The sequence below is a fragment of the Euprymna scolopes genome, chromosome 10 (assembly GCF_053919585.1).
Source record: "Euprymna scolopes isolate OS-2025 chromosome 10, ASM5391958v1, whole genome shotgun sequence".
Taxonomy (NCBI): Eukaryota; Metazoa; Mollusca; class Cephalopoda; order Sepiida; family Sepiolidae; genus Euprymna; species Euprymna scolopes.
Window position 1 is genome coordinate 58,895,350 of NC_136491.1, and position 13,896 is coordinate 58,909,245.

The following is a 13,896-nucleotide window of genomic DNA, read 5'->3' on the forward strand; positions in this document are numbered from 1 at the left end:
GTCATTTAATGCACCAAGAAATACATTCAAGCAAAGTTCTCTAGTAACAGTTCCAGAACAGGTGGAATCCAACACTGCCATACCCAGTGTCTCTTTTCCAAGATTGGATATTTTTATATTAGAATCATTTATCAATATTTGATAACAGGACTCGGGATTAATTAATGAAAAGTGTACATGGTTTGAATCCACAACAGTGTTAATATTTCTAGGACTGAAACCAGTACAGTCTCAGGCAAAATGCCTAATAGAACCACATTTGAAACAACGCATTTTCCTACTGTGTCTGTCCGTTGGATATTTTTTGTTTCTGTTGTGATTCAGTTTTTTGTTTCCATTCAGTTTCAATTTCTTCCTTGATAGCGGGAACTGTTTTGCATTCCAATGAAGAAATATCAGAAAATGTAACGATGTTGCATGCCTGGGTAGCACTAATTCACCTTGCTTACAGGCTAAGAGTTAGTAGGGTGTTTGACATGGGGTTTAAGGAATTTATTTTTTCTCCAAAGTCTGGAATATGTCTTTATTGCTGATATGATAAAATGAAAAGAACGGTAAAGTTTACATAGTGACAAAAAGTCTGCTTTGTCACTGGTTCACCTCTTATAGTTAAATGCCAGACCGCTTGTGTAAGTGATAGGAATTAAACCCTGAGAGATAATATAGTTTCTTTAAGAGAAAAATAATTTGAATTGAAGAGAAAGAAAGAAAAAAGGGAAAAAGAAGTAAAGAGAGATATGGTTATGAAAGAGAAAGAAGATATTTACAAGAAAAGAAAAAGAACATAAGATAATGGGATAGAAAATGGAAAGAGTAATCTCTATAGAGGAAAACAGAATGATCTTAAAAAAAGGGTGGTTGGAAATTACATTTGATAAAAACCATTGTGTTTTTAGAAATAGGAGGGATTTGGCTTGCTGGCATTGAAGAAAACACATCGTCCCTGGGCTCTTGCCCAAGGGGCAGGAAATCCTCATAAGAGCTAAGTTGAAAGGCTCTTGTTCCTAGCTGGGAAATTATCTAAATGAACTTAAGTTGTACAACCTGCATCACGAAGCCATCAAGAACCCAAAGAACAGCTTTCCTTGTACAAAGTTTACTATGAAGATCTTTTAAATAATTATTTTTGTTCCTAAGAAATGATCTCAGACTTATTTTTGAATTGTTGACTTGAAACACGGTTTATTACAGCACGGACGCCAAGTTGCATCTACAAAGGATGAACTCAACTGCAGCATCTAATGACGAACGGCCAGCTGAAGATAAGAGTTGCCACATAGATTTAGGGTTGTGCATGTTTTGCATGGCCAGAGTATCAAAACAGTATTTTCCAGTGACCAGTGAGAGTCTGGTCACCCTTGAAAGGTCCACCACTAGACAGTTAAGAGTGTAGTCTGCTGGGTTGCATCTATGGTTCTGTGAGCCAGGATCAATGAACACAGGCAGGGGTATATTACAAATGTGGTCCCGTGAACCAGGATTGTGATGGATACAGCCCAGAGGACATAAAAACAATTTTTTTAAAGTATCTTTCATTGCTGCAGAAGTTAAACTTCCACATGTTGTCCTAATTTTTTTGTTTTATTTTGATACAAAAAACATTTCAAACAAAAAATGCTTGCACTCCTTCTGGTAGAGAAATTCTGTATTTATGTAATTTCTGGTACAAAAATTCATAATGCACCAAAAAGTCATTAATGTTTATTCCAGTAGCTCTTTTGTAAGAAGAAAATTCCTTGAATGACATGTATGCTATCGTGTTTCCGTCCCTTAAATATATTTCATACAAACTGGTCTGTAATTTTTTTTAATCCATCAGTTCGGCCGATATCTGTGATGTCTAAGTGTACATTTCAGTGTACATCTCTTCACTTTACAAAATAGGTGGCTGTTTCATAACTAATGCCATCTTTCTTTCAATTGTGTTTCAACATAAGTTGAACAAATATAATATCTATTACAAGAAAAAATACACTCTGTTACTAAGTACTTAGTAGCAGAGTGTATTCTTAGTACTTAGTACTACTAAGTACTTAGTAGCAGAGTGTATTCTTAGTACTTAGTGCTTCCCACAATTTAGGATAAACATGGTTTACTGTTGGCCAGATGCTATATTGAATATGCACTTGAGACAAGGGACATAACTGAATATATAGCAGAAGACCACCAAGTTTGATAACTCCAAGTTAACAGAAGTGAATGTAATTTTATTCTTAGGTTGCTGTTGTTTCAAATTTGATAATATTGAAACTGATAGTTGATGGAATTATTCTAAGTGATATTTTTCAGTTAACAGTACCACTGAATGTAATTGCTTTTGAAATTTCTGAATTTCCTCCCATAAATTTCATCTGTATTTTCTTAGAGAATTTGAAAATAAACCAAAACTTTACCTAGAATTATTGCTTTATTCATAAGTGAAATAATTTTATCAGTTTTGGCTAGTAAATAAAAATATTTAGTTGTCAAAGATCAACTAAAGGTAAATTTGCCTATAGAGCTCTATGAAGATAGGCCATTTTGATGCCTACCAGCTCGGTAATACCATCCCTGGCAATATAAATTGCCATCACTTCATTCCAACATCCCAATACAGGGAAATTAAGTATTGATACAACAATCTTTGTTGATTATTTCTTCCTGGCCATGCCAGCACCACAGAATGAGATATCAAATGCAATGACTTCATCACTTGCATCTTTGATGAGTTTTGGTGGCTGGCATTGATTGAGGTTATAAATAAGGATGAACTTGCAAATTCCTGCATCCACATGAGACATCAGCTCAATTTCACTGGCCTTGTACAGATGATAAGGGATGGATTCCATTGAACAAGGTAATCATGAAGATTGCAACACCAAATACATCAAGTGGAAGAACATATTTCCTCACAGATGAGGAAAAGAACAAAACCTATAACTACTTTAATAGATGTTGAAAGTACTTAGACTATTTACTTCTGATGATTTTCGTACATATTAGTTTGCATATTTCAATGATGCATATGCAATCTGCTGAACCGTCAAAATTCTCCTGGCGTTTAAGTCAAAATTTCTGTAAATACAGGGTTTCCCATTTGGGTTCCAAAGGTGGGGGGGGGGGAGACAAATTTTTCGGACACTCATTTGAGATCCATAATCTCCTGGGGAGGGGGTAAAGTGATGTTTTTGAGCTATTTAGACCAAGAGAGATTGTTTTAAATTTGTTTGGAGTCTTTTAAAAGCTATTTTAAAAGTCAGACAACAATTTTCTGTCTGACCCCCCCCCCCCGTAGGAAACCCTGAAATAAGAGAAAATTTGTAGGTCTGAAAGCTCTCACTTAACATTTTGATCTATGTTTTCAGCAAAGCTTTCTCTGTTTTTGTTATACTACACTAGTCTGTTACAAATATTGCAATTATTTTAAACTGAGGAATTTTTTTTTAAAATACCAAATGTCAGTGTTTAAATACGTCAAAATAGTGGTAATGCCAAGAGATATTTTTTGATTTTGTGGAAGTTTCATCCTATGTTATTTCAAAAATCTTAAAGTTCCAGGAAAAGCACCACAGTTATCGTTTTTGTTGCTCTGCTTTAAAGGGCCATGGTGGCACTTGAATTGATCAAAGCAAGTTCTTTTCTTTCATTTGATTCCTTTCTAATTATGACTTTTGGATTCCTTACCCTTGTAAACATACATGGGGGAAATTTAGGACCAAGAGGATTATTTGTGGCCTCAAAATTGAAAATTTTCTAAAAGTCTTGGTTCCAAAATAGGGTGTTGTAATGCACCAATTTCTTATTTCTGGACCAAAATCAACTCTGGAAAAACGGGTTCCTTTATCCAAATATAACTGAAAATGCAGATTTCTATTAGTTTTTACCTAAATTTTATGCGATGTTCATAAAAAAAAATCTGAGGGGGCTGGTGTCAGAGCTGGATGATATGGGCTGGAATGTCATGTGTGTGTGTGTGTGTGTGTGACTCCCATCGTGTAATGATACTCGGAATGCTAACCCGTCCACATCTACATAGTCTGTCAAGGCCAATGTTTGTTGATTGATGTCATCTCATCTCAATCTGCTCAGCAGCACAACCAGCATTCCACAGTGTCAAACTGAAAAAATGCTTTCAACCTTTACAAACCCAAAATTTTCCATAAACTGTCTGTGTTGTAAAACTCATTGACACTCCTAAAACTGCTTATTAAACTAATTCTAAATATATTGACCTCTATTGTCCAGTATATTTGTTTCAATCACTGCCAAACTTCGATTAACAATCCTATTTTAATTTTCTTTTGTGTTTTTTTAATAAACAACCTCCTCTCCATTATTTTGATAAATTTATTTCCATTTTTTTTGTTATGATTTTTCTTTTTTTTTTTTTTTTGTATTACTAGCACTTTTGAGGAAGAATGTTGATAGTATGATATGGTATTCAATTCTCGTTATAAACTTGAATGATATGACACAATAAGTAGAGTAAACATTTTTCACCAGTTAGGCACCGAGAAGCATAAGAGGTAAATGAAGGTTTTTATGAAGAGATAAACAATCTTAATAGAGAATTTTAGTTCATGTTTTGCACTATAAATTCTCAATAATCTTGTGTTATGTATTTTTTTCCCTTTTAGGGAATGACCCCAATCTGAGGACCTATAAATGCTAAAAATGCAACAAAAGAACTGTATGCAACAGTTTGGAGCATAAATTATGTGAAAAATAAGGTGATTAGCTATGTTTAATTTCGATTAATATAAAAAAAAATGTAATATAATTGCATTTTAGTGAAAATAATATTTTTTTTATAATAAGTCTACTTAATACACAATCAGTGGGAAGAAAATGTAATCTCAATTTTGTGGTTAGAATTTAGAAATGTATGAAACAATGAAAATCACATTTATGGATATGTAATTGCAATGCAGATTTTTTACACAAACGAACATACAATGTGCATTTAACTCTTTTGCTTTTGAACAACAAAAAAAGAACATGCAAAAAAAATTCAATGGAGATAAATCTGGAAATGTGTGTACATGCAACACTAAAACTTTGTAAAGAGCACAATTTTAACATAATCTTCAATATGAAATTTGTTATAATTTATGTTGAAAATTTAGACACACTGACAGAAGTGAAGCAAGTTAAATGAACGAGGAAAATGTTTATTTGCGATCTTCTTATATATTATTCCTTAATTGGAATTCATTTTTGAGATGAGCATTATATATATTAATTTTTTTTTTATTTCGGACTACTAGTCTCATCTTTATTAGTTGTTTTTCATCTTTTATTGGTTTGTTTATTCACAACGTTTCGGCCAACTATTCCTCTGGCCTTCGTCAGGTGGTAACCGCGACGGATAGGAACTTCGAATCTCCTAACTGCATTCTCAGCCATCACTGCCATCCGTAGTTGTTGTCGTCTCACCACATTTTTGGCCAAGTAAACCTCTGGCACGCTTTGGGTGGGATTGAAACCGCTATCTTCAGACAATGTTCATCTGAAACTGTAGAGATTCAACGTCTATCAACTGCGCCACGGGCCCCGAAGATAAAAGATGAAAAACAACACAACTAATAAAGATGAGACTAGTAGTCCGAAATAAAAATAAATTAATAGATATAATGTTCATCTCAAAAATGAATTCCAATTAAGGAATAATATATATACCAATCGGTACGGACCCGACTATGGAAGATCAGATAATAAATAAACATGGATTTATAAGATCAAAGAATCCCACCGTGGCACAGTTGATAGAGACGTTGAATCTCTACAGTTTCAGATGAACATTGTCTGAAGATAGTGGTTTCTATCCCACCCAAAGCGTGCCAGAGGTTTACTTGGCCAAAAATGTGGTGAGACGACAACAACTACGGATGGCAGTGATGGCTGAGAATGCAGTTAGGAGATTCGAAGTTCCTATCCGTCGCGGTTACCACCTGACGAAGGTCAGAGGAATTAGTTGGCCGAAACGTTGTGAATAAACAAACCAATAAAAGATGAAAAACAACAACTAATAAAGATGAGAATAATAGTCCGAAATAAAAATAAATTAATATGCGATCTTCTTCTTCGGTCAAAGAAATTAACTTGAAAGTTAGTTGTTTAGTAGTGATCACCCTTTCTGCCTCTACTAATTATGAATACTTAAATGGCTAGAGCAATACCCTCAATTGACAGCTGATAACTCCCTCCATCTTTTCTAAATTTTACATATATCCACAATGGATAATATCATGCAAATGTAAAAGAAAGGTTTAAAATCAACCAATAAAAACTTCTAACCTTTTGTTAAAACAGAAAAAAAAAAATCGAGCATAACAAGTGAAAGGAGATCGAGAGACAAAACTTCAAAAGGTTCATTTTTACACTGAAAATGAAAGTTAAACATTAACGTGTTTTGTTGAGATTTAATATAGGCAAAATTATAAACATTAACGTGTTTTGTTGAGATTTAATATAGGCAAAATTATAAACATTAACGTGTTTTGTTGAGATTTAATATAGGCAAAATTATAAACATTAACGTGTTTTGTTGAGATTTAATATCGGCAAATAAGTTTTGAAATAAAGTTTTCAAAAATGTTTATATATGAAAACCTTCAATGAAAGTTAAGCTTGATCAAAGTCCAACAAAAAACAGGAAATAGAAAGAAACAAACATGGAAAGAAACAATGGAAAGAGTTATTGTTTGAACACCACTGTAATGTAGAAACATTTTCATTAATTTTTATCTTTATAGCAAAGATGCATGACTGTAGCTTTTCTAATCTATCTAATAAGCATGTCAAAAGGAGTTTCTCAACCCAAACACTCCTCACTGTTCTACATCAACCTCTCATCTGTTTGTCACTCTGTCTTCTAATTACATTAATTGCCTGTTTATTTTATATCTCTATCTTTTCGTTCATTTTTTTTAACTAATATTTTGATCTGTAATGCTTGGTAATTATTTCAAAGTAAGCTATGGTTTCTTTTGGATATTTTATGATCTATAAAGCCATAAATAAATTATATTTATTATATGAAAGCATAAATTTGTAATTTTCAGCTTTCTTACATAAAATATTTTAAGTATAGAAACTTTTTTATTTGCCTCTTCAATGCCAACTATTTCTGTATTCAGCTGTTTATGAATGAAAAAGTGTTTCATTTAAATCAATAAAACCAATAAAATCGTTTTAATTTTTGTAAAAAGGATCACAACCGCTTGAGAAGCAATGTCTAAGTTGATTTTTATGACACAGACACATTAGTGTCTATGTATAAAGACAAGGTGTAAAACTAATTTTTTTTTAATTAACAATAATATTTCAATGTGTTTCAGTAGTGCAAACTATTGATAGTTATTACATTCATGCATCATGTTGTAAACTGAGACTATTAAATGGAAATGGGTGATTAATATTGCTGTTCCCTACACCCATCTTCAAAACACTAGACTCAACTAAATTTTGACCAGTGAAAATTTATATAAATAAAACAATAGGTATATGTATGTGTGCCTGTCTGTAAATATTAAACTGCTAAACTCTTAAACTACTAATCATATAACACTGAAATTAAGGGGAAATCATAATCATACAACAAAGATGGTCTATAATGAGTAAAATCTTTGTTTGGATGGATAAATAACACGTATAGAATTTGACAAGTTGAAATAAAAATGTTCATTTCAACTTGCTGACATTTTTATTAGAAATTTAATCATAGCTAAAAGTGGTTTAACTTTATAACTTTCTTATTTATCTATCAGGATGGCTCAAACGGTAATGAATACGGTTGAAGCGCTAAATGTTTATTTTTTCTTTTTGTTTTGTTTTTTTTTTAAAAAGGAGTCACCACTTCTCAAGCTGCTGATGGCACTCAAGTCCTTTTTGTTTTTACTTTTGAAATCAGTACTATATATTATATAACATTATATATATATATATATATATATATATATATATATATATAAAGGTTCAATATAATATCCAATAGAGAATAGGCTCTGTAATAAAAAATACGAAATCTACATAAATTAAAATATATTAAGTGTATTTTACAAACAGCAAGGTCGGGTGCCCCCTTGCTAGTGTATAAATGAAAAGTTAAATTAGAAAAACAATAGTGTGTATATATATATATATGTGTATATAAAATACTTTCAAATAGGAAATAAAATATTTGTTCAAAATATAGGTATTCCTATGGGTTTAGATTCTACAGCTTTCTGGGCAGATCTATATTTACTAGAATATATGTCATCAAAAATAAAAAATGACATATCTAAAACGGATAATTATCATGGTTGCAGGAGATTTATAGACGACCATATATGTATAAATGATAATGAGGAATTTGAAAAAAATAAACATTTGATTTATTCTAATGAGTTAAACTGTGAACACAGAGAAACAAACACTACATTCCTGGAGGATGGAATATTTATTTATAAAAATGTTTGATAAAGGAAACCTCTTCCCCTTTAAAATAATTTATATGGCATATAAACACAGCATATGCCTATATATATATATATATGCTTTAAAGTAGCATTTATGTCCAAGTTTTTAAGAATGGCTCATGTTACCCTAAATTTGATAGATTTTATACTCCCAGTATCTAGTTTAGTAATAAAAATGATTAGACATAAAACAAAATTTAGATAAAGCATTTACTCAGTATCCTGATACTTTTAAATCATATCAAATTAACCAACGTAGGTTCATAAATAGAATATATCCAGAACCAGAAATAATAGAAAATATCCAGAACCACACGAGTAATCTATATGTGTATGTGTGTGTACATTTCCCTACTAAACTACTCGGTCAATTTTCAGTCTCCAGACTCAAGATTTGACATAAGGGGTACTGAGATTTGGGAAAATCTTTTTAATTGGTTTTCGGACAGAAATTTGGCTATCAAGGGGCCAAAGTTCAACAATTTGACTTTTGAAAACTCTATCAAACTCCTCTGTCAACTTTGGGTCAAAACATTTGAAATTTTAGATGTAGGTTACTTGGACATGGATCAAACTTTTTAATTTGATTTGAGCCCAAAGCAATAAATGTTAAGGGGTCAAAATTGGAGTCGAATTTTTTAAAAATTTGACCTCTGCGGTCTCTACCAAATTACTCAGCCAATTTTTGGCCTAAACATTTGAAATTTTACATAAAGTGTATTCAGACATAGGACAAGCTTTGTAATCATTTTTTGGTGAAAAATTTGGCTGCCAAGAGGTCAAAGTTGAAAGAGTTGATTTTTGCAGTCTCTAGCAAACTATTCAGCCAATTTTGGGTCTAAACATTTGAAATTTTACAAAAAGGGTATTCAGACACGCAGCAAGCATTTTAATCAGTTTTGGGGCAAAAATTTGGCTGCCAAGAGGTCAAAGTTGAAAGAGTTGACCTTTGCAGATTCTGCCAAACTCCTCTGCCAATTTTGGCTCTAAACATTTGAAATTTTAGATGTAGATTATCTGGACAGGAGTCAAAATTTTTAATATATGCACATAAAGTTATGAACAGTACATAGGGCCCGAACAAAGCTGAGTTGTACTGCTAGTGTATAATATATTTAAAAATATCTGAGCAATATACATATAGGATGATGTGTTACAAAAATGTATATTATTTTTAATTTTATACATATTTTCATATATACCTTATAGTTTTATCAACTATTAATTATAGAGATGGTACAAGCAAATAAGAATGTAAATATATAAAAATAATACTAATAACAAAGAAGGGTGGTGATAAGTAGTTGAATGCATTCAATCAAACACGTTATAAAAACAGTAGTTTGTAAATAGGCATATAAATTTGTGGAGAAAAGGATGGCAGACACAGGTAAGAAATATTTTTTTAAATGACATAAATTGGTTTCCCTTAAATTATCTGAAAAAAAAAAAAAAACTAAATCCAGTTTTAAAATAATTTTTTTCATGTGTTTTAAGGGAGGTGGTGTTTGATAAACATTTCTGGGGAGCCATGATTTAATATACCGTTTTGTTTTTAAATCCCTGAAACAGTGTTTCATGGTAAATAACTGATGATCCCTTTAAGAACATTAATACTATTGTTTGTTCATGTAAGTAAAACGATTTATACTGACAAAATAACGTTCCAATGAAGAACAAAATTCTTATTTTTTTGTTTTTAAGATTTTAAAGAAACTTCCAAGACATATATATATATATATATATATATATATATATATATATATATATATATATATATATATAAACTTTTATTTATACAAAATTTTGGTTACATATGTGCATACGTTTCAGCTAATAGCCTTATTTGGTCAGAATGAACATAAAAATATGAATAATTTTGACTAGAGGCTCTTACGAAGCATAATGAACAGCAAGTAGAATTATTGTTAACTTTGATAGCAAAGTGTTGTTATTTATTCATATCTTTCGTTAATTGCTTTTGTGCTTGTTGGCTCACTTACTGGCAATAGGATGAAGCTACTATTCATTTTTTGGCAATATAGGTGAAAGCAATTCTATTAAGTATTTCCAATACTTTTTTTGCTGTGGCAAAAGCAAACCTCTGATGGCATACAAGCAGCGATATACAGTGACAGAATCATGTTCACAAACATACATTATTTTATATATAGATGTATATACACGTGTGTGTATGTATATGCAATAACAAACATACCAACATTCATATACAGATTTATATGCCTATTTACAAACTACTGTTTTTATAACGTGTTTGATTGAATGCATTCAACTACTTATCACCACCCTTCTTTGTTATTAGTATTATTTTTATATATTTACATTCTTATTTGCTTGTACCATCACTATAATTAATAGTTAATAAAACAGTCACATTCATATACAAATTCACTAATGTACATCGCTAAAGAAATAACAAATAACATTAAGGGTAACGGACCACCATAATATTAACATAAAAATACAATGAAATAGAATCATAAAATATAACATGTTCCCATTTATTCCTAGGTATCAGCAGCAATGCTTATTAGCTATCTATAACCATGTATGTTTCTCCAGCTCTCCAGAACATTAGCCAAGTCTAATAATAGTTAAACCAGTTTACTAATATATGTATACTCTTAACATTTTATGCTGGTCTTTTTCATTTATTCCTTTTTGCAATGTTTGTTCTTAATTCCTTCTGCTGCTTTTCGTATTCATTTGTTTTTGTTTTTCTCTTTTGTTTATCTAATGCATTCATGTACACAAAACCAGTTTCAGTAACTTATGTGATATTTTAAGCTTGCTGCTGGGTTAGTATTTTTAGACTGAGCTAATATACAGGAGAGATATAAAATTTCTAGGTTATTTGAGTTTTAAGTTGATATAATAAAAGTGTGTCTTTCATGAAGACATGCACATATAGCCTTGTTACTATGTCATGTATTGTCATATAATAACACCATGTAATAAAATGTGGGTGGAGCTATCTAAAAAAAAAAAAAAAACTTTTTTAAATGCATATGTTGTATGTATTGTAAATTTTCAAATTGTATGAATTAAGTGTAAATTTTCATATATGTTTCATATTGTATGAATTAAGTGTAAATTTTCTGTGCAACAATGTTTTAAGAGTTGGACCAAGAGGATAATTAAAAAGATATATAAGAAATAATAACAATGTTACAACAATCAATAAAATGTGTTCAACAAAATGATAATATTCAAACTTATAACAGGAATACAATTGCAAAGGCACAACATTGACTACTGAATTATCTACACATACAGAGAGAGAAAGGGAGACTACACAAATCATTTGCTGACCATTATGGAACTGACCAAATGAACAGAGGCCAATCTATGTTAGACCATGATCAGACTTCTGTGCCGTCAGGTGGACAGATAGTTGTTGGAAGAGCCTCAGCAGGAAGACCGCAAAGTAAGAGTGGGATTACCAAGTCATCCATGTTTGGCAGCACAAATATTCTCTGAGAAAAAAACAAAAATCCATCACATTTGAAGATGAAAAAGAAAAGAGAAAAAGAATCTACATTTGATCGGTCATCTGTATTGGCGAGAAATGTTTTTAATACAAAATCTGTCACACTAATTTTTTTAATACAAAATCTGTCACAGTATTTTTTTTTTTCAAATACAGTTTTTCTTACAACTTGCCTTATCAATTTAAAAAGGTCAAATATTTTCAGATGAAATCTTAAAATATTTAATATTGCTAAAAATGAAGTCTACAAAGAATTTTATCTGACATAGTATTTGAAAGAATTTTTAAAAGTTGAAATGGGAGTATTAATTAAAGTAAGCGGTACCTAAAAAGGTATAAATTAATAATCTATTTTATCCAATTGGATATGAATTCATTTAGAAAATAAATTTGATTCTAAAAAGAATCCACGAGAATAAATAACTGAATAATACAGGAATAAAAATTCAATAATTTTATACTAGATTTCTCGAACTGAAGTTTTGCTTGTAAGCAACATGCATATTAGGTCGGTGGATTATCCAACTTTTTTGAATAAAAAAAGTTGGATAATAATCAATGGTAAGTATCAACAACAGAGACAAGATTTTTTTATATGTTTAGTAAGTTTTAAGCAATTAGTTTTACAGATTGTGATAGAAAACTCTTTAAAGGTAATGATAATCATTTGGGGATAGGTTTTACCAAAATTTTAGTCACAATTGCCACACTAATTTTCAGAAACTTAACCCTTGTCATTACTAAGATATTTACATGAAAACAAAACTATCAACAAAAGATTAACATAGCTGACTTGTTTATGTAGAACTTAAAATGCATTGTGATAGCTGGAATTTCATAATTAAATTATTTTTTTAAATAAAAATATAAAAGAAAATGTTAAAACTCCTATTTATATTTTTATTTTAATAATTAATAGTAAATAAAAGAAAAAGACTTATAATTAAAAAAAAAACAAAAAAACACATAGATGCACACATATATATTGTTTGTCACACATATAAATAAAAACAAAACAAACATAATCACACTTTTGTAACAAAAATACAGAAAGAATTTAAGAAATGTTTCTTTGGAATATGATAAACAGCAATAATCAATCCATTAGAAAAAGCAAATCAGTTTTAGTCAGAAAAGTTCCTTAAACAGAAAATCCATAAAATCTAAATTTCAAAAGACATTGTAAAAACTTTTTCAAAGTATTTCAACAATCTCACCTGAAATTCAATAATCAATTTCTTTTCAATCCATTCTGTTACATGTGTTACTGTCACCTCACGCTCACCAACTTTAGGCTTTGCTACAAGTGTCAGCTGTGGGTTATCACGAAAACCATACCTGGAAATGAATAAAACAAATTATAGTTGAAGAACACATTAAAGAATGAAAATAATGTGAAGGCATTAAAATATTTTGGAGAAGAAACACTACTACATTTAAAATGTAATTTGTTTTGGACTGGACTTTCTGATAATGAAGACAGGTGGAGTATCTGATAATATAGAACTTTTAACAAAATAAGGAATTGAATCAGTACTAAGGTGACTTAGAGAGTTTGACTTGGTTGAAATTCTTATCAATGTTAAATATCATACAGATTTTGAATTATGCACAGCTTTGCTCAGAATATGATGTCAACTGCTCAGGTTTGTCTATAATCTGATGTAAGACACTGATCAGTCAATCACAATGCGCAGTAATGAGCAGATAATCTTCACATAATGAGAAGTCATCTCCCTCTCAGTACAGACCAATAAGTCTCCTGTGTGTTATGAGTAAGTTGCTGGAATCCATATTAAATAGAGAAATAGTGAACCACCTCAGCAGGAATAACCTTCTTAGTGACACACAATATGGTTTCCGCTCTGCAAGATCTACCGCAGATGTGCTGACGGTTATATCCCACAGGATTAGTGAATCTCTTGACAAAGGCTTCCTTTCTAG

At 30.8% G+C, this 13,896-nt stretch overlaps 1 protein-coding gene across 3 annotated transcripts in view; it reads right to left on the reverse strand.

Moving 5' to 3' along the window:
* The window catches only part of LOC145285996 (testis-expressed protein 2-like), a 281,702-nt gene that overhangs the window by 18,139 nt on the left and 249,667 nt on the right, over positions 1-13,896 (reverse strand). The window contains exons 7-8 of one of the 3 annotated variants that reach the window (XR_013869089.1): positions 13,170-13,290; positions 11,775-11,938 (exon numbers count right to left, since the gene is read on the reverse strand). Coding sequence is in view for 2 of the 3 variants with exons in the window: in XM_080134588.1 (XP_079990714.1) it covers positions 11,825-11,938; positions 13,170-13,290 (235 nt within the window). In the remaining variant the exon portion in view is untranslated. The remainder of the gene's footprint in view (positions 1-11,774; positions 11,939-13,169; positions 13,291-13,896) is intronic. The other 2 variants (XM_080134588.1, XM_080134589.1) reach the window with 2 other exon arrangements.